General features: G+C 41.4%; 1 protein-coding gene across 2 annotated transcripts in view; it reads left to right on the top strand.

The window, feature by feature from the left end:
* The first annotated feature begins 3,153 nt into the window (after window positions 1–3,153).
* The window catches only part of LOC135201037 (T-complex protein 1 subunit beta-like), a 48,047-nt gene continuing 25,216 nt past the window's right edge, over window positions 3,154–25,984 (top strand). Inside the window, exons 1-2 of one of the 2 annotated variants that reach the window (XM_064229883.1) lie at window positions 3,154–3,303; window positions 19,246–19,417. In XM_064229883.1, coding sequence (XP_064085953.1) covers window positions 3,301–3,303; window positions 19,246–19,417 — 175 coding nt within the window. In that variant the 5' untranslated portion in view covers window positions 3,154–3,300. Of the gene's footprint in view, window positions 3,304–3,372; window positions 3,493–19,245; window positions 19,418–25,984 lie in introns of those variants that run through there. The other variant, XM_064229884.1, reaches the window with a different exon arrangement.

Raw genomic sequence — 25,984 nt, 5'->3', positions numbered from 1 at the left:
TGGAAATCTCCCATTTAAAATTTTTGACAGTAAACTATAAAATTTGGTGGACTGGAAAACCGAATTGGTTTTCCTCTTATCAAGATGTTATTAGCTACTCGAGGTTGAGATTGTTTGTGATCACATGTAAACACGTAAGTGGGTAACTGTAACCAACCCAAGTGCATAGTGGTTGTATAAGCTCAAATTGCTCTGTTCGAGACAAGTACGCAACGCTGAGGGAAACGAATGTAGATCCCTTAATGTTCATTTGAAATTACGTATTTCTCCCTTGTAACAGGAATGTGCTTGTCTTGGTTTATAATATACACCACTATGATGACAGACACTTCCTCCAGTGACTCGCAGTGTTTTTATCTACTGCCAGTGAATATTTGTGATGTTCTTGTTTTCTGCCTAAAGGAATTCTATCTCTGCTCTTTGTTTAGAACGTGCCTTGTTCATAGACTCCATTTTGATAATTTATTAAAGTCCTACTGTCTATTGGAAATAATGAAAATACATGACATAACGTAGGAATGTTTAAGGATGTCACACAAAAAATTTCAATTTTTTTAGCGAAAATTGGCCTAGAAGAAAATTATGTTGCATAACTTAATGAACGCCCCTTGTATTTCATTACTAGGGATGATGTCACCTCTTTTTATTGTGGAATCACGTGCAGTCCTGACATAATTATAAAAGGCACCTCCTGAGCACGATAAGAGATCCTCTTGGAAAAGTCCATGGTAGTCATACCAGTGTAGGCGCCGATGAACTCTTAAACAGCATTTGTAATGGCAGACCGTGTTGGTTTTCATCAAGGGATCCGCGCGGTGAGGATGGGTTATTCTTCATCACCAGGCTGCTGAATTTTATATTTCTGTAAAATATAACGAGCTTGACCTTTTCCACTGGGTTGAATGGGCTGACATTGCCTTCAATGATGAACTTGAAGAGTGATCTCACCTTCTTTATATTTATTGTGGAGGATAGGCGCCTGTTGTTATGTAATGGTACGTACCTGCCATGCTGTGCAGGGATTCCACAATTCTGCTTGAGTTTCAAGATATCTGCAAGTTCCTGTAGGAGGCTGTGGAGGCCTGTGTGACCCATGGAGGAGATGGGCAGCCGTTTAAGGCAGGTGGCAAGTTGTATCGTCTGGAAGAGGGCTAGGTCCAGAAGCCATCAGTGAGCAACATAAACCAGCAGGCTGAAGTTCACGAGGAAACTGGTGCTGAGCAGGGGCATTTTGATGTTACCAAACAACGAATTCCCAGGTATATATTTCCTGGAAGGAGGAGAGTTGGAGCTATATGGTTGCGTGATGACATGTGGCTCCCGTTGGAAGCCATTAGGAGTGTGCTGTCCAGGGGCTTTTATATCTCTTTTGTTGATGCAAGGAGGATAATTTGAAGGCACCTGTGTCTACTGGGAACCTCATGCCAAAGATGAGGTCAGCAATATAGGCGGTAGTGGAATAGACATCTTTTGGGGTTGTGGCAGCCACTGTTACTTTTTTGGGTGACCGTCTTACTTAAATTTTTTTTTTATTTGAACCCAAAAGCACAGTTCTTGACAGCTTTTCCGAGCTTGTGATGGTGTACATGGATGACAGTTGGTAGGAATGTCACTTTTGTCGCGGCTTGTATGGATACCTTTGCATAGCATTGGCTTGTTTTCTGTCGTCTTGGTCTTGGTCGTCCATGGCTTGAAGACGCTTTGGGTGGTATATTATTAGAACTTGCAGGCCTCCAGTAACTTATCCGTCTTCTTTAGGAAATTGCCATCAATACAGATATATACCTTTACGTTTGGAAAGGGTGGCACGGATGTTGGGTGGGAAGCAACGAATCCAGGTTTCTCTTGTTAGGGTGACCTTCTTGAGTTGCATTGCTTTCCATTGGCATTAGAAAGGACTTGAGTTCGTCCCAGACGGTCCTTGCTGTCGTATTCCCCAGGGGAGTGTTTAGTAGATCGAAGGCCATGAACTTGTTCATGAAAATCTAAAGGAAAGAAATTAGAAAACAAACGAGATGTAAAACTTATTTCATATAATAAGTAGATAAATTACTTAAGGAATTAACAAACAAATAAGTAAGTGCTTGATTAAGCTCTCAGTTAGGGATTGAGCCCTGATCATTTCGGGAAAAGTCGACAGAAAGTAAAAGCGTGGAAATCTGTGGAACGTGCCCAAGCCAAGGCGTAAGAAAACTAAAGTTAGCACTTGAGGTGTTCCAACAGCCGCAAATATCAGCATAGATACTTCAATCAGTTTAAGCAAAACATAATTGAAAGATCAAGATAGTCCCCTACTGCTCCTTTATAATAATGAGAAGAACTTTTTATTTCCTTTATTGCATAAAAACTAATATAAGCATACTTTTGCATGTACCACAGGTCATGATTCAATAGGACCAAATCTGGAAAAATGAGTAACATGCAACATAGTTCTGTACATATGGAAAGAAAAATATAAGAAAGGGCTGCGCATATAAATATCCATTATTTGACTTAACAGTAAAGAAAATGGAGTGCGGGTGAGATAAATTTGAATAATTTACCGAAGTAATGTGAGATACCTATAGCAAATATTTTATGCAGAAATGCTCCGTGGACGCGGGATTAACGTAAATATAAATACAAAGTACAGGATATCTGTCACACTATTACGGTAAATTTCTCAATTTTCTCACCAATTCTGCATCATATACACGCTTTTTACATTATTCAGTCAAAACAATTTTATCAGGAAAAAATATCTCTGTGCTGAGCTCTTCCTTTGAAATTCCGAAAAAAGATAGACTACTGTCAATATTTTTATAATGAAAATTATAATCTATTCAACTCATATGGTGCTTATTTTATTTCATTAGTCTGTCTCTTTATCAGTAAGGACATATTTTCTTATAGTGGGAATGTCACCATGGGTAAAATAGAGAAGTACCTTATAAAACATAAGTATTGGTTTTCTCTCATAACAGCTGAACTTTCACAAATGAAAATGGGAATAAGGCAAAATAATATATTGTGTCTTTTTATTTTGCTAATACTTTAATAGCTAACATAAAAATGATTAATAATTAGTGGAATTTATATTATTAAATTATTTATAATTTTATTTTTAATACGTTAATGCTCATAACAGAAGCATTGGTGGTATAAAAATTATAATTTGAAACTTCACGAAAGAGAGACACTACTCTAAAAGCAAACTATTTTGCGGCTGCTATTTAAGTAGGTAGTGCACGAGGAACATCTTCGCGAAGCTTCTGGTAGAAATATCTTTGTTATTAAGTGAAACTATAATTAAACGGCACAATGGTAAGTCAAGAATTATAGTATATTCTTTAAAATAAAGATTTGTATAGGTTTTGTAAGTTAGATTATGTTGAAGACATGTAAATAGGCACTATTGTAGTTGTCGGCGCCTTGTTGTCAAACGTGAGTCATTCTCTTTCGATCAGCAGCGGTACAGGATAGGCGGGCTAACCCTTACAATCAACAAAAATGGTTTGTGACTAATTAATTTCTTGCTGTGGTTTTATGTGCCATCATCAGTAGTGAGTTTACACTGCCGTGTGTTTTTCAGTGGCAGTTTGGCTGGATGTAACAGTATTCCAGGGCGTAGCTCGCGGTGTGCAATGACATGTGAACTTCAAGCCCCTACCTACCTATTTCGGCTCGTGTCACCTGTCTTTTGTAAATGAAACCAGGCCTCGTGACATATAGGTTTTGCCGCTATAAAGCTTAGCATTGAAATTTCCATATTAATTCAGGGTTCAGTCTGTTTTGTAATGGTGGAATTGGCCAAGTACCTACCTAGTAGCCTATCCCAAACATTGCCGTTTTATTTGCTTGACAGGTAGGCTGGTCTGGGTCAATCTTATTGTAGGTTAGTCTAGCCTTTTAAGCTCTGCAGTTTTAACGCTAATGGTTAACGGAAACATAGCTGTTTATACGACTTGGTAAGCTGTAGGTTACCCAACTCACACGTAATTTTTTTGGAGTGGGCTATGCATAGGCTAAGGTCAGTAGGTAGGGTAGATCATCACAGCAGGCCAAGCAGGCCACCTACCATCAATGCAAGCCACCCTCCGAAAAAGTACATTATAACGCGTCCTGACACCCGAGATGGGCATCAGTCGCGACTTGTTGTTGGTGAGAAACGGAGCTAAAGACCTCTACTCTCCTTTCGAAGTAAGTGTTTTCTCCAAAGTTAGAAATTAAGGCCAAATTTTAAGATTTAAACAGAGGGTACTGAAAACGGTCTCAAACGTAGTGCAAATCTCACCAAAACGCGTTCAACATTTTTACTTACAACTCGAGGTATTTAGAAGATTGACGCCATCTCGATGTTTACGGAGTAGCTTGTGTCAATAAACTAACCATTTCCTGTGATAAATCCGCACACCACTTGTACCCACAGACGCTGGAGCACTTTTATCACAACAATCGAAACACGATTTCTCATCAACAACAAGCCAGGCGTAAACAGCTGTTGGGGTAGAAGAGTAGTAAAACATCAATATTTTACATATTTATGATGATTAATTTGAAAATATTCGTTATTGAAAAAGTAACTCGACTCTGACTCAAATTTAAGTAATTATTTTTCTGAATTAGAACGTTCCTTCAAGTTCTGTATTATGACGTCACGACATCTTGACTTTCGTACCTATTGTAAATAATTGCTATACTCACTGTCATTGCAGAACAGTTTACCAGTTATTCATGCAGATTGTTATCAGCTATACATGTAATTGTTATAATCGTAATGCGCATATATATCTTTATTATTTACTTTTTGGATATATGAAGATGTTTTACTGCTGGATTATCGCCGTAGTGTGACGCAATCGTTTCCGGTCCATGGGCCTCTGTCTGTTTTCGCACCATAAGAAATTATGGGGCCGAATTTGCAATGACCAGAAAGTCGTTAAAAAGAGAAAGTTAGCATGAGGGGCATATTTTTTGTTTTGACTGAGAAAAATACAAATTTATTCAATAGCTAGCTTGTAACAAATACTTGGTTATAAAAACTTGATTGACAACTAAGCAGCATGTCTACTATGGGTTTCAGAGACAGTGCAAGCAGGTTTTTGGGCAATACCTATTTCTGTAACGAACACTCTTAACAGAACGAGATTTTGCTATAGTGCATTACACCCAGTGCCGTAATTTATAAGGGTATCGTGAATCACTAATCGTAAAGAAATACGACACTTGTCCTTGTACCAAGAGACAAAAACTCCATTATGCAGAAATGGATACGAACACGCGTATAAAGCTCCACCTACCCTCTCCCCAACCCCCCCCCCCCCCCCCCTCCACCGCCATCCCTTTTCCTTCTTCGTTCCTCCCGCCTTCCTTTGATCTCTCTCTCTTTGTCTCCCTCGCTCTCTCTCTCTCTCTCCTTCTCTCTCTGTTGCCATTCGGTATGGTTTGTTGACCCTCCAAACTGGGTAAATAAGACTACACAAAAAACAAAACGTTGAAATTGGTGAAATTAGGCTATGTATTGGAAGTATATATACATAAATATTAAAGCAATTTTATCATTATTGCATTACTATGACAACTAGAATTCATGGAAACAGTTTATAACTTGTTAGCGTCACCCAGGTAATAATACGTTTACCGCGATCTACTCGGTAGCGCCTTCAACGGGATATTACGTTCAAGACTTTAACTGTGCTTGTCAAGCCGTCAGCCCCGTAATAATACGTTTACTCGTATAGAAAGTGTAGGAACATCATTTGGTAACACTCTCAGCACATGGGAAACTTATTTCCAGCCTGGCAACTCTTTCCTGGTGGTCGCTTATGCTAGAAAACTGCCTGTCCCTGTTGGTTTTCTTTCAATACGCTTCGGGCGTTTATCGAGACAAATTCGATTTCGCGTCTTTCACAATGAATGTCCCAAAGAGGAGGCATATTTCTTTAGGTGAGATCAATCAAATACTAGATGAGGAGTGTGATATTGATAACCTATTTGATGATGAGAGCTCTAGTTCTGAATCCTCCAGTGATGATACAAACTTTTCTTCCAATTGCGGGAGTGAAGATGACTTTTCTTTGCCGAGTGACTGGACTCCGAGAGAGAGAGAGAGAGAGAGAGAGAATTTCCTACAGTTAATTACAGTATGAATAACAAGCATAAAAATCAATATTAACTTTGAAAAACTATCATCAGTGCTATGATCACTGATTACAAAAAAGCGTGACGGTACGTTAGCAGCGAGCTTATCAGGGGCGGACGCTTAACAGGATAATGGAACGGCGTATGTGTGAAGCCTCCACTAATGTGGCAACGATGATTTTGCCATTCTTAGCATGCAAACATTAAAGCATGCAAACATTAAAGGTTACATTTATTTCTGGCATACGATTATTTAAGAAATTCAAAATACTAATAAAGACTGAAATCAATGAAAAGTGCTAGCAAAAACAAAAAAGCAAAAAAAAAAAAAAAACGTAGTCGTTCCTCTATGCACTTTTCCGTATTCGTTCCTCTATGGTTTTCGCAGCCAGATGTACGAAAACGTTAGAAACATTTGATTTTATCTACGTTAGAAATATCTGTAATTTTTTCGGGGTAATTTGGTTGCAAAAAAGGGATAATATACATGAATTAAATCAAAATTTTTAAATAACAATGTAAATTTAAACTAAATAACGAGTAAAGTAAACAGTTTAGGGAATAAAACTTTGCAGTTTCGTCGTCTGTCGTCGTCTGCTGTTTGTAATTGTTTATGGCGCGCGCGCTTAGAAACCAGGAACAGCAACGGGTTTAAAGTGCAATGTGGAGTGAACTGAGACCAAAATGTGTATAATAACAATCAAATAAGCACTGTGGAGTTTCAGTTGTGATGGCAGTAAGGATAAAAACCGAAACCGATTACAAGTAAGAATGAATTCAGTTCCAACCATAACCCCGGGAATAACAAGTTTCATACTTTCACTAATATAGGCAACAAAATGTTGTTTTATTGTGCTGATTACAACTGCAATCTTGAGTAAGATCAATAAACGTTACATACATACGCTAACATTGTTCAAATGAGTGCTGGGAAGGCTGGGGAAAGATGGTGGCCGTCACTGATGAGAACCGTCCATGAAAAACGTAGCCGCCATATTGGATTTCAAAACTGCCTTGAAAACATATTTTACGAAGAGCTCACATGCTTATTTTAGTTCGTATGGGGCTTTCATATATCACAATATTTTGACGAAACTTCAGTCTTTTAAATGGTATGCTTAGAGTTGCAATTGTATTCATGTTTCACCAATTAAATATCGAGTGAATAAGACCCGTCTACCGTGATGAGGGTTGGCCTGTTGTGATGTTTCCCCCTAGTAGCCTAAAACTGAAAATTATTACCTAGCCTAGTACCTACTTCAGCCTGGTTCTGGCCACTTGCCTGCTGTAATATAGACTTCCTTTGAGTCATGATTGTGTATTTTTGTCGTCTGTTAATGTTTAGCCAATATTTACAGTCAGTAATCTACAGTTTACTGGTACAAATTCACTGCATTGGGGTAAATGGGTTGGCAGAAACATAGCAGCCACCATCCCAAAAATGTACTTTAATCCTCTGCCATGACCACCCATAAGCATCATTCAAGAGTTGTGGCGATAGATCTAGGGTACTTATCCACGGCAGCCTAGACTATGGCAGTTGCAGTTTTTCTATGCAGTTTTACCTACTGAACAAGAATTTTTAGTATTATTTATTCGGACGACTGTAATTAACCCCCCTGGGGCCAGTACTAAACACGGCGAAGTACATTGGACGGCCCCCAATCCCCAGTGGAAGTCGTATCCGCGGTTACGTTCCTTGCAGTCTGTGCGGACTGCTTCTGCAGAAATACCGTTGTGGCCCACCCAGACAATACACTGAGACTTCAACACTCCTTTCAAAGTAGGGTAAAGCACCTCTGTGTGGCCATGCAGTCACAAGCCAACCTCCATGGAAGCAACACCTTGAGACCTCTACTTTTTTTTCAAAGTAGGTAGTGTTTTCTCCCAAGTTAGAAATTAAGGCCATCATTTCCGATTCAGCAAAAGCTTATAAAAGTCTAGCCATGCATAGTGGTGACATGCCTCCATGGTGCTTTCAAAATTTTTACTCAAAACACTCTCCTATAGAAGATTGAAGCCATCTCGATGTTTGCGGAGTCACTTGCGTAAACAAACTTCCCATTTTCTGTGCTAAATTTGCACACCACATGTACCCAGACTCTGGGACGCTTTCTTCACAACAACCTTAAATGACGATGGTGTTTACGCTTGCGACCCAGGGAAACGTGGCGATTGTTCGAGAAGAAGAAGTGTGTGCTAGATAACATTTAAATAATTAGTTAAACACCAGAATAAGGTTATGAATTGCATATATAGGCAGCCCATGGGTTACGACGGGTTCGGCTTACAACGTTCCGGGGTTAGGGCGCTGTTCAATTATATTCATCAGAAATTATTTCCAGGGTTACGGCTCCTGCAACGCTGATCTGGCAGAAGAAATATGACACCAAAAATGCAAAATAATCAATATTTGAAGGTTTTTGATTAAAAATGTAATAAGAATGCAGTTTACATAGTATTTAATGCACCCAAAGCATTAAAAGTAAGGTTTTCTTAGGATTTTTGATGTTCCGGCTTACAATGTGTCTCAAGAACAAAACCCGTCGTAACCCGGGGACTGCCTGTACGTATTTATTGCTTATTAATGGTAATTCATTTGAGAATATTCATTTTTGTAAACGTAACCAGATTCCTGACACAAATTTCAGACGTCTTATACTTTCACTAGTATAGGCAACAAAATTTTGTTTTATTGTGCTGATTACAATTACAATCTTGAGTAATATCAATAAACGTTACATTGATACGCAAATATTGTTCAAATGAGCGCTGGGAAGGACATGGACGTGAGTGAAGAACCGAATTGCACTCACAACCATACCATGCCTTTTTGGATTTAAAATGCCTTGAACACACATTTTAGGAAGGCTTCACATGCTTAACTTATTTTACTTTGTATAGCGGTTTCATATACATATCTTATTTTGTTGACGAAACTTCAATCTTTTGAACGGTATATTTAAATATTGAATTGTATTGTTGTTTCACCAATTAAATATCAAGTGAAAAAAGTGGTCTTTTGTTGGATCAATGGTCGCACAGCGGTGTTTTGCCCTCAGCGTTTTTGACTAAATTATGAAATGATGACATAATTTCCTAATAAACATGTTAATAAAGGTCTACCCATGCGCAGTGCTAACTCACCGCCATGAGGCTCTCAGAAGTTTTACTCAAAACCCCTTAAATGAAGACGAGGTAATTCTATACAATAGCTCCGCCACTTTTTTTTTCCCCCTGATGAATTATTTAAGTGCTTTAGCTGACTTTTTTGAGGAGGAGGAGGAACAGTATTTTTACCCTATTTGTTAACCTTTCCAATCTTGGGGGACCCCCAGTGCAAAACCGGGGTTTTGGGTGGGCAATGAATTAAAGAATCCATTTTAACATACGAATAATGGCACATGCAGAATTAGCAATAAACAAGGCCACCAGCTAACCTAAACAAACCACCTAACCCAACCTAGTAGCCGTCTCCTTACCTAGCAGGGGGTGGTGAAACACCCCCCCCCCCCCCCTGCAACCCTCCTTACACAGCCATATTAAATATAAGACAGCCTAAAACCCTTTGTGTACTTATTTAGGTTGGAGGGTAAAGGTGAGCTGCCATCTTTAAGAATGCATGGAGCCTATGGTGCAATATTTTAAAATGCAATTTAAAATAGGCAAGAGCCGAGTATTCAACAACAAACTGATCCTTTCGACGACAGTATTTAGGCAACAGATTCTTCAAATCCCACCACCACCTCTCAGTAGTATTAGTATGAGCTCCAGTGTGCGGGTCCACAAAGTTCAAGGAGTGGTTGACTCTTAAATGAAGAAATCCCTCCTCATTTAGGCAATCGTATGCCTTCCAACAGTCTGAAATGATGGTAGTGCCGGGCTCTATATAATCCCTTATCACTGTTAAAAGTGTCACTTTGTCCACATGAATTGATGTCAAAGTAGATGGTAAATGAGAAACCGCACCAGAAGTTGAAGGTTTACACACCTCCTTGGCTCTCAAAAGACTGAAAAATTGCGGTGGAAATTGTGTGAAAAGTGTTAGTTTCCTAGTAAACTGTCACCTGATTGGGTATTCAAGTCATGTGATTCTAGTTTTGTTAAAATGCTAGTCCCAAGTAAAATGTGGATAATCATCATTGGTTAAAAACTATGACGTTTGGTTGACGTCTTGCTACGTAGAATACAGTCGATGGTGTAATAATGACAATCTATGTTTTGTTCATGAAACTTACCTGTCGATATATATATACTGTATTTTTCCGAATCCGACAGAAATTTAAACACTTACGACACACGCAGTGGGAGTCAGGTGGTTAGTACCCATTCCCGCCGCTGGGAGGCGGGTATCAGGAATCATTCCCATTTTCTATTCATAATTTTCTGTCGCCGGTGCTGAAAACACCTGTTTTCAGTACCTCCGTCTTAGGATTTTGGAAACTTCATTGCCGCTAAGTATCCTAATTGTCTTTTGATTTATTCACTTGGATTTGTGGCTAGGCATACGCTATCTTAAATTGATTGAATTTGATTCATTTTTGCATAAAATATCTGAATCTAGTTAGGCTAGTTTCAGACGGGGTTGTCTGCAAGATAGGGTGTGGCTACCGAAAGCTTCGGTAGATTCGCACTTGGTATGTACGAGGGGTATGGGTCTTGCTTCTTTGTTGAGATTTGTCATGTAAGGAGTGTGAGACTTTGTCTATTCCGTAAGGGAAGACGTATGATTCGTATGTACGCAATTAATCAGTAAACATGTCTAATTCCGTAAGGAGACGTATGATTCGTATGTACGCAATTAATCTGTAACAAAAGTCAGGGTAGTGAACCTGCTAACCTTCCTGTAGACTTTATTTTGCATAACCCTGTAGTATGGGGCCTACGGGCTATGTATATGTCTACGAGAGGTGCTCGCCTCTCCTTCATTGCTGTGAAGTGCTACTTCTGTAATTGTTACTCCTAACCCTGCAGTGTTGCCTTCGGGCCCTAAGCAGTGTCTGTAGAGAAATTGCCCTTCTCTGATACTCCTTCGATTCGTAACTTAGAATCGAAAGTGCTTGCTTTAGAGAGTAAAAGTGAAGTGCAGAAGTGCAGTGATACCCCTTGTGTAGTGGAGGGTGCGTCAGATCGGCCTCGTTTCGGCCTCTAGGCCGGGACCTCTGCTTGACTCCCAGAACGAGGGAGAGAGCATGTCGAAAGCCGAAGGAGGGTTACGAGGAACCCCCACCGATCTGGCGTGCCTTCGGCAGTTTCTGATGAAAATCCCCAGACTGCCTAAGTGCTGCACATGCACGAATCCTGAAGGATTGCTTCTCGTCCTCCGAAGCGTCTCCCCGCGCAGGGGTTGGAGCTTTCGGATGGACTCGCGCCCTCTAAATAGAAGCTTTATAGAAGAGGACGCTCACGTTCCTCTCTCTCTCTCTCTCGTTATGCGTTTCAGTGAGAAGTAAGAAGGCGAACGTCGCCTGAACTCGTGTCCGTCTTTCCACCGAGAAATACGTGAAAGAAGTCATAGTAGCAGTAAGCGTTTTGAGAGCGGACGCCCAAGCCAGGGGCGCGCGGGTGCACGCCAAGGCGCGCGGCCAGTGGACGCCTGAGCGTGCGCGCAGTGGACGCCGAGCGCGCTCCAATGGACGCCGAGCGTGCACCAGCGTACGCCAGGTGTGTCGCCTGGCTGAACGTTTCTGTTGAACTCTTCAAGCTCTTGTTTCAGATTTGGGCTTAAAGAATTTTTACCTCTACCTTCGATGATACCTTCTACCTCACCTGCAAAGAATGTGAAGTAGGCAGTGCTTCGGAGTAAGCTTAAAGTGAACAGACAACTTCTTCTTCGAAACCCAGCAAGACATCGGGTTTCGTGAATTCAAGAGGTCTCTGTCAATTAATATTGCTTTTCGCATAGGTGGATGGAGTTAAGGAAAGCTCAAGGGAAGTTCTCGTCTGCTCTACCGCAGCTTTGCCATTCTGTTCTGCCAATAAATTTAAGTTGCCACTACCGCAGTCAAGACTTTGCGATAAGGCAGTTACGGGTTATAAAGGTTCGATGTCCTGCACGTCAGGACTCTCGGCAACGTTCAGTAGGATTCTTGCAAAGGCACTCATCAAAGTACGCTCTTCAGGAAGCGCAAGACAGGACTGCCTTTGCCATACTGCCAATAAATTTTAAGCTTTAGCAGGCATTAGTTGTGATACGGGAGAGGAAGCTGGTTGGAGAGTTTCTTCCTCTTCCCAGGATAATTTTGCCAACTTTTTAGCCCATCTGAAAGGGCTTTCAGATGATAGATTTTGTTAGTTCCTAGTCGGGACTACGCTGCCGAATTGAACATCGTCGTTCTACCTGACGTAAGCCCAGTCTCTTAACAGGATTCTTGCCCCTTCCTCGTTTGAGACGGGAATCGGAAAATAAATGCTCGACTTCCTGGATTACGTTTTGTCAATTCAGTGACTTTCCCCCATTGACAATATACTATAGTTTTGTCAAGTAAGTGGGTATCCCCTCATTGACAAAATATCTCTTTGTCCCGTAAATGGGTTAGTTCTCATTGACAAACATCTCATTAACTTGATATTGCGTAAGCGAATAAGCTCTTATTGACAAGATTCGGAAGAGCTCTCATTCGTCATTCGCAGACTCGTACAAGAAATAGACTTGTAGACTACGTCAATGAACGCTTATGTCCATTACATAAGAAGCTTGAGCTGACTGCTTCGATTCTCCTAAGTTTTGTTCATGAAACTTGCCTGTCAGATATGTATGTAGCTGTATTTCCGAATTCAGCTATATATATGTCTGCCAGGTAAGTATGAACAAACTTTATTGTGATATAATTTCATATTTTGCCTTGCGTTATTTTATTTCTGGTTGGTTCAAGTCATATACGCTTGCTGTAGTTACCTCTTCGGATGGCAACCGAGAGGTCTATGGTCCATTTTAAGGACATTTAATCGTTACTCCCTGCAGCCTTCCAGGAGTTTCCGATTTATCTTTTACCGTTGTATGGTAGTGTTCTGACGACACAAACGCATCTGTATATTTAGCGTTTTCTGTTTCGCTTAAATATACCAGCTTGAGAGTCTCTTTATGCTAAAAATAACGGACCTTTTTTCTTCATAGAATAGGGTAGCTGGCAACCCAGGCATAAAGTTAAGAGACGCGATGACGGACGATCGTAAGCTGCTGCTGTCACTGTCCTCTGACTCCTCTCCTCCAGTCCAAACGAGCCAGTACCAACTCGTTCGCTGTCATACGCTGTAGGTTAAGTCTCTCTCTCCTGCGGGATTGACTGACTAACCGTATCTCTGTGCTGGCAGTTACGTCTCTCTCTCTCCTGAGGGATTGACTGACGAACTGTATCTCTGCCCTACAATCACGGACTTTAGCCTAAGATTGAGGGGATTTCTTATATGAATGAATAAACATTGCATTCGTTTGGCCTTAATATGTTCTACAGAGATATCTTACTCCTTTCGGTGCTCGTTACCGCACGGTATAGGACTACGAGTCTACCACAACATTGCACTATTATATGCTCTCTTGCTTAGGCAAAGCGCAGCCTTATTAGGGAAGTAAACATACTGTGTGAGGGAATGGATGAGCTTGCTGGGGACCATTTCCTTCCTAAAGAAGTTTGTTTCCCTGAATAGACTGCAATTCAGACCTCTACAGTTTTTTCCTACCGGGAAACTGAAATTTTATTAAAGATCTAGGAATGATTCTGACATCTCTCGGTGCGTTAAGTATCTCTTGAGGTGAGAAAGAAGGTGCCGGAAACATCTGGAGAGGGTTTCAGATGTCCTGGATCATAATCTGAAAGAAGTGGAAGCATTCAGTCGTCCTCCAGTCCTCGAAACGAGTTTTTGGAACCATGGTCCATATCAACTCTGATCTTCCACAGCTCTCTCATATCTTAGGAAGTATCTTCTCTCGGTCCCGGTTCGGGTTTACGAGAAAGAGCCTATTATAACAACAGGCGAGAATGGAACGATCCTCTAGGAGGTTCGTTACAGGATTGCAAAAGTCCGTTCGAATCGTCTCGATCGAAGGCAGCAACTACTGACTTCCGAGTGGAATCTTTCTTTAGAAGTATGTTGAGAGTTGTGGAGACTTTAGGGACGTCCTTTCATTCATCTCTTCGCTAGGTTGAGGACGAAGAGGCTTCTTCTTCTCTGCTCCTTTTTCTTTTCTCGATCCCCGGCCGTGACGCGGTAACATTAAACGCCATCCTATGATATTGAACGGGGATGGATGTTTAGTCTCTTTTCCCCTTTTTCAATCACTTAGGAAATGTAATAAGATGATTTATATCATCACAGGGAGCGACAATGACGCTAATCGCCCCATGTTGGCCTTCAAGACCTAGATTCACAGAGTCCACGTCCTTCCAAGGACCTTTTTCCGAGAGAGTCGGTCTCCTTTAACACGAAAGGTACCTATAACCTCTCCGCTCTGAGTCTGACTACGTTCAGACTATCGAGATGTTGACATCATAAGATTGCAGTCTTCCCTTTCCGTTTGAAGAATGGGATAAGCTGGCAGTCACAACTATTAAAGAATACGCAAATATGTTGTTGACGGCCTTTGGGCTCAGAGATTTGCTTCTGTCAAACAACAAAGCCCTTCACGATCTTTGAGTTCTGTGAAATCTCGAAACTCTGCTCACCATCTACTTTTTGTCTCACCTGTTTTCTCGGAGTCAGACACTCGTGCGAGATCAGGAGACATATAGTAGCCCTGAGTTTCTTGTTGACGAAGTCGGTTGCGTTTATACACCCCCGATGATCGTTTAACATGAGACCAGGTTGGACTGTCAGGCATTCGTCCTTCGGACTGAATCGCCTTTTTGCTCCTCGCTCCTTTCTCCTGGCACCAGAAGCTCGAGTCAGGAGTGGCTCAGGAGTTGATCGCTAACGACGTTGGGTTGCGTTGATACACCCCCCAAGGTTGCTTAGCTTGAATCGCCCAGGCAGTCCAAACACTCATCCTTCAGCGAAGAATAGTGCCTTATGGTCTTCAGGGTACAGCCTTGCTGTCCTTGATTCGTCTGACTGGTCAACTGGTCGGTCACCTGACGTTAGTACAGACGGACTGACTGTGCATGTCCAGATCGAAGCTTTCAATATGGAACTTAGACATAGTCTGAAGTTCTTGATGTCAAAGCATTCGAACATCTCCTACCTGTTACCTTCTTGCATGTGATCAGGAAGGCATTTTTTTCTAACCACCCTAGATACGACAAAGAGGGTTAGTGAGATTTTAAGCCATCGTCACAAGTTTTGGCTTTAGAGAACACAAAGGCGGTGTGCTCTCTAAGCTTTTCGTTATGGCCTAAGAATGGAAACCCGTTTTGTCCTTGGGCCAGGAGCTTGGAAGCAAGGATGGCACAAGTTAGTGGGCAGGAGCCAGAGAGAGTCCTGTGCCCTGTCAGGTCTCTCAAGTTTTATCTACATAAAACTCAAGAAAGTCGAAGTCGTACGGACAATCTGCAGTGTTCCGAAAAGACCAGACTTGCCCATATCGAAGAACACCCTGGCTTTATTGTTAAGGAGGTCTTTCAAAAAAGCTCCTTCTTTGTGTTTGCACAAAGATTTGAAATCTTTTGATTTGAATGCTCACGAGGTGAGGGCGCGGCCTCGGAAGCATTTCAACAGAGCATGGCACTCAGCAACATCCTGAGTACCATGTTTTAGCGAAGCAACTCTGTGTTCAATTCACACTCCCTGCGAGATGTGAAGATGGCATATGAGATCTGCTGCTCGCTTGGGCCATACGTGTCTGCAGACACAATCTTGGGGGCAAGAAGTACCACTCATCCTATCCTGTAGAAAATGGTTAGGAAGAGCTCTTAATTTAGTAGTTGAGTCGCCGACAACGGTGACTTCTTAACTCTTAAGCCTTAGTTTAACACACCTTAACTTTGGCTAGGTGGGTCAGGTGGTGATATATATTTTTTATATATATATTTATTTTACTTCTTAGCCCTCATGGTATGGTCAATATGGTCTAGTCACGTCGTGGTCTCGCCCCTGTTGACAGATCATCTGGAGTGCACCAGCTATATAGGTCTCTACCTCGCTGGCAACTCTAGTAGCACAAGCAGACTTACGCGGCAGTAACCACGAAGTCAGCTATGCTAACAGGTAAGGAATCAAGATATCAATTATCTGCATATATATGTTTCCTAAATCTTTTATTCTGTCTACTCCCACCACCAAAGGTGGGATTCAGCTATATATATATCTGACAGGTAAGTTTCATGAACAAAATGATATTGTAATGATACAATTAAGTTTGTTCATACTTACCTGGCAGATATATATAATCAAGTACCCACCCACCTCCCCTCAGGAGACAGTGGAAATAAAAATTATGAATAGAAAATGGGAATGATTCCTGATACCCGCCTCCCAGCGGCGGGAATGGGTACTAACCACCTGACTCCCACTGCGTGTGTCGTAAGTGTTTAAATTTCTGTCGGATTCGGAAAAATACAGCTATATATATATCTGCCAGGTAAGTATGAACAAACTTAATTGTATCATTACAATATCATTTTTTTTATAATGCATTGAAAATAATTTTCTTATTTCCTATTCTGTTAGGTATCCCACTTCCATTTTGGCTTCTTTAGAAGCCATTTCTTCCTATTGTTTTTAATTTTCTAGTCCATTTCTGCATTAGTCTTTTACTTTAGGCTCTTCTCTGAGCTTTGATATCCCTATCATTTTCAAAGCTTTTTTTTATACCAAGACTTTTTTCTCAGATGTTGGTTTTTCCACATTTCATCAATGCATTATTTTAGCTATGCAAATGTTAGGGTACTAAAGCTTATGACAGGTACGTCAGGTATAATCTAGAAGGGTTGATTTTCCCAGTACCCAACATTACAGTTATATAACCTAGGATAAACCAAAAGTGTTCATATATGTACGCATTAAGTTATTGTCGAGTAGGATAGCTCATCTAGTGGTATTATTTATTTGAGTTGTATGTATCCTGTCATTGTAACGTAGCCCAACCCACTCTTGGTGGTTGTGATCATGGTTTGGTTTTTGTTCACTATATCAGATATTCACCTTGAATCTTGAAATGTTGCAGAGTTCATACTGAATTTTACCATTATGTGGAGTTTTAGTTGACCTGAATTTAAACCCAATGTTTATGCTGACATCTTTAAACCATTTGTTCAATGTTTATCTCCATTCTAGATTAAAGATTGGTCATGATGCATCCTGAACTTTATTTTAATGACACCTTGTAAATCACATGATTATTTGTAGCCTAATCATTACTGAAATGGTGCAGGTTTTAAAGTTTTTTTTTTTTTTTTTTTTTTTTTTTTTTTTTTTTTTTTTTTTTTTTGTTTTTTTTTTTTTTTTTTTTTTTAGCACAGGACATTAACTGTCATCATGTCATTTATAGCACAGGACATTAACTGTCATCATGTCATTTATAGAATGAATAGCTAGGGAGTTTACAAGAAGATACTGTAATGAGTGGAGTGGTATTATCAGATGAAAGATCTATTTTATTTTTGTAATGTGACATACATCTTAAAATTCGTCAGAGGCAGGTGAAGCTAACATTTTCAGGGAAAAAATAGAATTCAGCTATTATTTGACTACCCGTCCCCCAAAGGAGGGGGAGGGTGGAATATTTGACCTAGCCAAAATTTTGACTCAAGTATAGTTGTCCAGCCTAGTTTTCACATGAGCATCTGTTATACTATTCAACAGTAGTCCATAAATCTTTCACCACCAGAGAGGCTCATAATTATTGTTATAAGAACTATTGTTAGGTACAATGTGTCCAGTCATATTTTAGACTCAAATAGCAGTAACTCATGGCCATGTAGTAGTTGAATATCTGTGTGTGTATCCATCTGTCTGCCAGAATTATAGTTTTTTTAAGCACTATAAGGCATGCGTATTACTACAGTTTTAAGAATTGAGGCTTGAAAATCCCACTTATGTTATCAGCTATAGGTAATAGGGATTCAGTAGTATTTTTCTTGAACCAAGACACAGTCACACTTGGAGATCAAAGGGCATATGAAAATTAGATGTTAACTTTAACTTGTGAATTTAGATTAAGCTATATAAAAATCAGACTGCATTTTAGGGATGTATGCACAACTAATAAAGCTGGTATACATTATGTCAGAGGTTGAATAGAAATTTTGTATCTTTTTGTATCTTGATACTTTTGTCATGCTTTCATTATTATTTCATAAAATTGAAACTACCTTTGTTATTGGTAATTTGAGTTTATTATAAGTCGTCATTGACTAATCCATTTAGATTAGTTACTGATAATGGTTAAATTCACTTCATTGGCTGTTAATGGTTGCAAATATTGGGGCTCCATTTTACTGTACTTATTACATTAATAATGGCCATTTTAGTGGTAATGTCAGTATAAGGTAGTACTTTATGGCTTCCCACCCCCTTTTTAAGAATGAAGTGAGCCCAGTTTGGGAGTAATGCAATAAGTGCATTTGAGGTGGTGCACTGTAGGCATTACTCAAGGTTCTTTGCAGCATTTCAGCCCGTAGCTGCAAAGCTTTTTATTAATTTTACTATACATGTACATCTGTTTATATTTCTTAATTCCATGTGACTTTCTACCCTCTCCTAACAATTGGTTTGTAGTGCACCTGCAAAAGTTTTCTTTCTGTTACACTTTATAATCTGTTTTGCTTGACAAGTTTCCTTCCAGCACTGAATGGCCTATAGGTCCCAGAGCATGTCCTTTGGGCCCTAAACCATATATTGTATATTCTAATTCAAAGAATTATTCTTTTTTATGCATGTAAAATGAAGTCAATCAGTTTACTCTACAGTATTAGGTACTGTATTTACATAGTGGTACATTAGGTTGCAGCACTGACTACTAATGATTTTAAAGTACATAGCAGAAATAGAAATTTAAGGTTTAATGGAATTTTAATAAGCAGTGTAGTCCCCTTCCTGAATTTTTTTTTATATGGCAAGACTAATGTATGTACTATTAGTACGTATCCAGTTGTGTATTTAACAAGACAGTGGTACTGTTAGATGAGAATTCTGACAAAGGATAGTTTATATTCCTCTGAGACATGTTTTTTTTTTATCTTGTATTACTAGGCAATGGCACTGAACCCAGTACAGATTATGAAGGCAGAAGCCGAGGAGGAGAGATCAGAGACAGCTCGTCTCTCCTCCTTTGTTGGAGCCATAGCAGTTGGTGACCTGGTTCGCTCCACCCTTGGACCCAGGGGCATGGACAAAATTCTGGTTGCCATGGGAAGGAGTGAAGGTAAGTGAAGTTTGGCTGTCTTTACAATAAGAGAATACTTTAGACAATTATGGTACTGATGATTTTCTTTATATGTGGTACTGTATCATTTTTATAGCTATATATTTTTTATGCATTTTGTGATTTGAGATAATGAGTAATGACAGTGATACTTTTGAAAATTGCTAAACAGTTTAAAAATTAAATTGTCAAATTTTTATCACAGTAGCTGTTCTGTACCACAATACCATAATTGTGATAGAAATGGCACATATAGTCAAATATTTCATATAAGTAACTTACCTAGTAATTACATAGCTATAGGTTTAAAAATTCAAGATTTAAAATTTGTGGTAGCACTTCAGTTGTTTTGTGTGGGTGACAAATCCCACCCACTTTCAGGAAAGAAGAGCTCAGTTTGTGTTCTGCCGGCTCCCGACTAACATCGGGTGTTCTGTGCAGCCTTTCTTCATCGTTTTCAGGGAGTATTTTCAAGGAATTGGCGAAGTATTCAAATTTTGTTGTGGCCTTCAATCATTAGTTATTTTGTTAGTATTTCTCATAATGTCGGACTGTAGTTCCTCTAGCATTTGGAATGAGGAATGTAAGACTAGGTTAACTAAGTCATCATTGACTCTCATTCCAAGTATGTTAAATGTATAGGGCAAGAGTGTAATAGGGAGAATACTTGCTGTGAATATCAGAACTGGGAGGATAAGAACTGGAAAGGGTTAATGTCTCACTTCGTTAAGCTTGAGAGGGAGAAAAAGAAAAATGCAGCCTTTAAGAGCCAAAAAACAAGGCTAATCTAGAATCTGCTCCTTTGACCAGGCTATTGGATGATATTACTATTAATTCATCACCGATTCCTGCTGTTTTTCTTATTCTTAGCCCTCCGACTACTTTACCACATGACTCCTGTGCCTGGTTCCCATGCTTCCAAACCAATGTCAAACTTAATTTTGTATGTGAGACTTGCCCAGTAATTATATAGCTATTGGTTTCCATGGATGGCAGCCTAATTCAAATTTCGCAGGTAGCACTGCAATTGTTCTGTGTGTAGGTACCAGGTATAGTGCTGTCCTCTAACAGCAATACTAGGAACAATTTAGCAAAGCGCTTCATTGTTTCCTGCCACGCTTGACTAATCATCAAGCATTTACAGCAACATGTTCTTATTTTCCAGTTATATCACCAGATTTCGGGAAGTGTTCCAAAACCACTGGAACACTTTCGTAGCCTTCAAGCAGGATGAGATTTGTCCTTTGTTTAATTCAGGAATAGTTCTTGAATGTAACTCCATTCAGTTAGACCTAATACAGTTACCATCCGAGTTGCCACCTAGATCCGTTCCGACCAACAGGTCGTATGTCAGAAGGGTCGTTAGTCGAAAATAGCAGCCAAAATGGCCGACACGTGGATTATAAGTACTCGGTTAAAGTGGAAGATTATACTGTACTTGAGGACGTATGATATGAATTTGTTGCATTTTCAAGTACCGTATATTTCGGCGTATAAGTCGACCCTTTAGCCCTAAAAAATCATGCCAAAATTAGGGGGTCGACTTATCTAACGGTAACAAAAAGTGAATCTTTATTATTTTGGCATATCGGTACAGGAATCCAGGCTTTACAGTTGGCTAATAACAATGACAGCCTTGTTGAGGTAACTATGCATGTACATACCAGTATTAAAAACATTTCACACTGTAATACGACAATAATAATACATTAGAACATCCATTACCTTAAATAAAATGAAAAAAATCAAAGTAAATTGAAGAAACCCCAATCGCACAGCAAGTGTAAACATTGCGTAGCGAGAAGGATGCGTTCACTCTGACAGTTGTGTATTTACCGGGGTATTGTTCAAAAACATTTATGGTATGAAATCTTTATCACATAAGATAAAATAAAAAAAATGTTGTATTTAATGGTAAATATGTATTTAAAATCCTTCAAAATGACTTGTCATCGTCACTTGAATTAAACAATTCATCAAACAAATTATCATTCGCAGTTTCATCATAAGGATCCCAGTTTGAATCTGGTGAATCAACTGCAGGTTTGTCGTCACTTTCAAACAGGAGATCATCCTCTGTGCCATCCATTGCATTAGATATTCCGCATTTTCATACATTCAACTTACCTGTCAGATATATACATAGCTATAGACTCCGTCGTTCCCGACAGAATTTCAAAGTTTCGCGGCACTCGCTACAGGTAGGTCAGGTGATCTACCGCCCTGCTCTGGGTGGCAAGGCTAGGAACTATTCCCGTTTTCTAATCATATTCTCTCTGTCGCCGGCTGTATCAACATTGTTGTTACTTCCTCCTGACTAGAATTCGTTTTTTCGCAAAGCTTTTGATCATCTCTCGCTGATATTTGGTGACGTACTTGGATCGTTGTTTGCATTCGCTATCGTGGACTGTTTTTTGGACTTGGTTTTTTGGAATTTGTGAATATGTCTGATTCTAGTGTTAGTTTCAGAGTGTGTGTGAATGAGGGCTGTAAGGTGAGGATTCCGAAAGCTTCGGTAGATCCTCACACTAGTTGTAGGGGGTGTAGAATGGTTGAATGTTCGGTTGAGAATACGTGTAATGAGTGTGAGAAACTGAGTGCACAAGAGTGGAAGAATCTAACTTCTTACTTGAAGAAGTTAGAGAAAGATAGAGAGAGGAAGGCGGCTTATAAAACCCGCAGAATGTCTGCCTCTCATGATTTACTGTCTAGCTCTGTAGCTTCTTCCTATGATGATAATGACCATTCTGTTTCAGCCCGTTCACAAATTGCTAATCCCTCTAGTTCTGCTTCGGAAATAGCAGAACTTAGAGCTTCCCTTCAGAAAATGCAGGAAAAAGTCGCAGCATTGGAAGGTAAGGAAAGTGAATGTGGCAGTGATATTAGTGTCCCCAGTGTAGTGGAGGGGGCGTCTGGTCGTCTCTGCGACGCTCCCAGGCCTAGACCTCTTCCAAGCTCCCTGGCCCGGAGGAGAAGGAAAGTCGAAAGCCGTACGGGGGTTGTGGAGAATCCCCAACGATCAGGCGTCCCTTCGGCAGAATCGATCGTATCGACTGCCAAGGACCGCTATAGGAAAAGCGTCCTTCGAGAGTGCTTTTCGTCGTCGAGTTCGCCTTCTCCGAGAAGATGGAAGGAGTCGAATCTTTCCCGTCCTTTGAAGAGGAGTATGAAAGAGCATGAGCTCAATTCGAGTCCCGAGCGCTTCTCAGAAGGAGGAGCGCCTTCGGTAATAAAGAAGGCGAGAATACAGTCAGACTCTGGGTCTGGAAGAGATCCTAGAGCGCCTTCCAGATCTCCCTCTCCTAATTCGGAAGATTCCTCAACCAAGAAAATTTTGAAGAATATGCAAGAGCAATTAGCCTTGTTAGTAGGAACTCGTTATAAGGAGCCTACTCGTAAGAAGGATGATAGGCTTCCTATTAAAAGATCTAAATACCTATCTCCTGCCAGGCGCGACGCATCCTTCAGGGGAGTTGTCGCACAGGCGGCCATCTCTGGGGGGGGCGGTGCGCTAGACAGGAGAGAGGTAAGAAAGGAAGCTGCTCCTGTCAAGAGTAGGGCGCCAACCAGAAGCCAGACTCCGAGTAGGCGCAACGAGCCAGTACAAGATTCAAGATCTTCAATCAAGCGCCAAGAGTTAGCTGAAGAGGAAGATCCTGTTAGGAGTAGAGCACTTGTGAGACGGAAAGCGCCTACTAAACATCAGACGCATGCTAAGGATCAGGAGTATTCGGAACGACGTGCTCCTACCAGACACCAGGAGTCGTCGGGCCTAGATACTCCTCCCAGGCGCCAGGAGTATTCTGAACTAAATACTCCTCCCAGGCGCCAGGAGTATTCGGAAGCTTATACTCCTCCCGGCGGCCAGGAGTACTCTGCACTTAATACTCCTCCCAGGCGCCAGGAGTATTCCGAAGCTTATACTCCTCCCAGGCGCCAGGAGTATTCGGAACTTAATACTCCTACCACACGCCAGGAGTATTCTGAACAAAATGCGCCTACTAAAAGCCAGGAGTATTCGAGGCGCTCTGCGCCTGCCAAGCGCCAGGAGTATTCCAGGCGCGTTACTCCTCCCAGGCGCCAGGAGTATTCCGAAGCTTATACTCCTCCCAGGCGCCAGGAGTATTCGGAACTTAATACTCCTACCACGCGCCAGGAGTATTCTGAACAAAATGCGCCTACTAAAAGCCAGGAGTATTCGAGGCGCTCTGCGCCTGCCAGGCGCCAGGAGTATTCGGAACTTAATACTCCTACAACGCGCCAGGAGTATTCTAAACAAAATGCGCCTACTGAAAGCCAGGAGTATTCGAGGCGCTTTGCGCCTGCCAGGCGCCAGGAGTATTCCAAGCACGTTACTCCTCCCAGGCGAGATACTCCTGCTGTACACCAGGCGCATTCCTCGTATGAAGAGCCTGACACTCGTAAGAGAGTAAGAGAAGAGTCAGTAGAAAGAAGAGAGCCTTCTCCTTCCGAGCCTATCAACCCAGAAGATGCCTCGGAAGACGAAATGAAGGAAGGATCTTCTAATTATAAAGTTCTTTCGTCCCTTCTGTTGGAGGAATATGGAGACTCTTTGACGCCAGCTGCTCCCCCTTCGCCACGCTCGCAGTTTTCGAGCACGAAAACACTCAAGTCTTCCTCTTTCCTTAAATGAAGCCTGCCATTTCTATGAGGAGAGCTCTACAATCTCTTGACTCCTGGTTCAAGAAGAAGAAGGAGTTAGGAAGGACGGTTTTTTTGTATGCCTCCCGCTAAGCTTACACGGAGGAGAGGAATTTGGTACGAAACGGGAGAGGATATGGGATTATCTCTGTCCGTTTCAGCTGAATCAGACTTCTCGAGTTTGGTGGATTCGTCGAGAAGGCACGCCTTGAATGCAGCGAAGGTTACATGGGGGCTTTCGGAAACGGACCACCTCATCAAGGGACTTTTTCACACTTTAGAAGTTTTTAACTTCTTAGATTGGTCCCTTGGGGTTCTGGCCAAGAAATCTCAAGAAAATGAACAACTCGACCCAGAAACCCTGAATTGCATCCTCGCCTGCATTGATAAGGCTGTTCAGGATGGATCGGCTGAGGTATGCTCTCTATATGGTGCAGGAGTTTTAAAGAAAAGGGCGGTGCACAGTGCTTTCCTCACGAAGGCCGTCTCTCATTCGCAGAGAGCCGCCTTATTGTTTGCGCCTCTCTCTGAACACCTTTTTCCCTCGCAGTTGGTGAAGGACATCGCGCATTCTCGACGGAAAAGGCCACCCAGGTGATCTCCTTAGACCTCCTCAAGGAAGAATAGGCCTGTGGCTAGTGAGGAAAAGAAAGTGGCTCGCCCAGCTCAGAAACAGCCCTTTCGAGGAGGTCTTCCAACTAGACCGATCGCCAGAAGGAAGTCAACCGATAAAAGGGGCAGGTCTTCCTTCCGTCCCTTTAAGAAAGGGAAGTGAGAATTCTGTCCTCCAGACACCCGTAGGAGCCAGGCTACATTATTTTGCGAAAGCCTGGGAAGACATAGGAGCCAACACTTGGACGATGTCGATTATCAAGAAGGGGTATCGCATCCCATTCAAGGACATTCCTCCCTTGACAACATCTCCGAGGGAATTGTCCGCCAGATACAGGGACCCTATTCTGAGGGACACTCTTCGTCAAATGGTGGAACAGATGTGGGACAAAAGGGCAATAGAACTTGTGCTGGATTGCAACTCCCCGGGGGGTTGTTTTACAATCGCGTTGTTTCTTGTAACAAAAGCCTCGGGGGATGGAGACCGTACTGGACGTAAGTGCGCTGAACAAATTTGTCGAACACAGAAGTTCAGCATGGAAACGTCTGCCTCAGTCCTTGCAGCACTACGACAAGGGGATTGGATGGTGTCCCTAGACCTTCAGGACGCATACTTCCACATCCCGATCCACCATTCGTCGAGGAAGTACCTTCGATTTATGTTCGAAGGAAGAAATTATCAGTTCAGGGCCCTGTGTTTCGGCCTGTCCACGGCTCCTCAAGTCTTCACAGACGTGATGAAAAATGTAGCAAGGCACCTACATTTGAAAGGGATAAATGTCTCCATGTACCTGGACGACTGGCTCATCAGAGCCAGGTCTCAAAAGCAGTGTTTGGAGGACCTGTTAATAACACTGGAATTGACAAAGTCTTTGGGATTGATCGTGAACCTCGAGAAGTCTCAGATGATCCCCAGCCAGAACGTGGTTTATCTGGGGATTCAGATGGATTCTCGGGGTTTTCGAGCTTTTCCATCTCAAGAGAGATTAAAGAAAGGCTGTGCCACAATATCGAACTTTCTAGGGAAAGAGCGCACTTCGGCGAGGGAATGGCTGAGCCTTCTGGGAACCCTTTCCTCGCTCGAACAGTTCTTTCTCCTAGGAAGATTACATCTTCGACCGCTTCAGTTCTTCCTAAGAAGAAGTTGGAGTTGGAAGACAGGTCAGCTCTCGGACACGTTTCCAATATCGGAAGAAATAAAACATCATTTGAAGTGGTGGTTGGTTCCATTAAAGGAAAACAAAGGAGTGTCCCTGCAAGTACGGAACCCAAGCCTGACATTGTTTTCAGACG

Source organism: Macrobrachium nipponense, chromosome 27, assembly GCF_015104395.2.
Source record: "Macrobrachium nipponense isolate FS-2020 chromosome 27, ASM1510439v2, whole genome shotgun sequence".
Taxonomy (NCBI): Eukaryota; Metazoa; Arthropoda; class Malacostraca; order Decapoda; family Palaemonidae; genus Macrobrachium; species Macrobrachium nipponense.
This window is presented reverse-complemented; position numbering and strand designations above follow the sequence as displayed.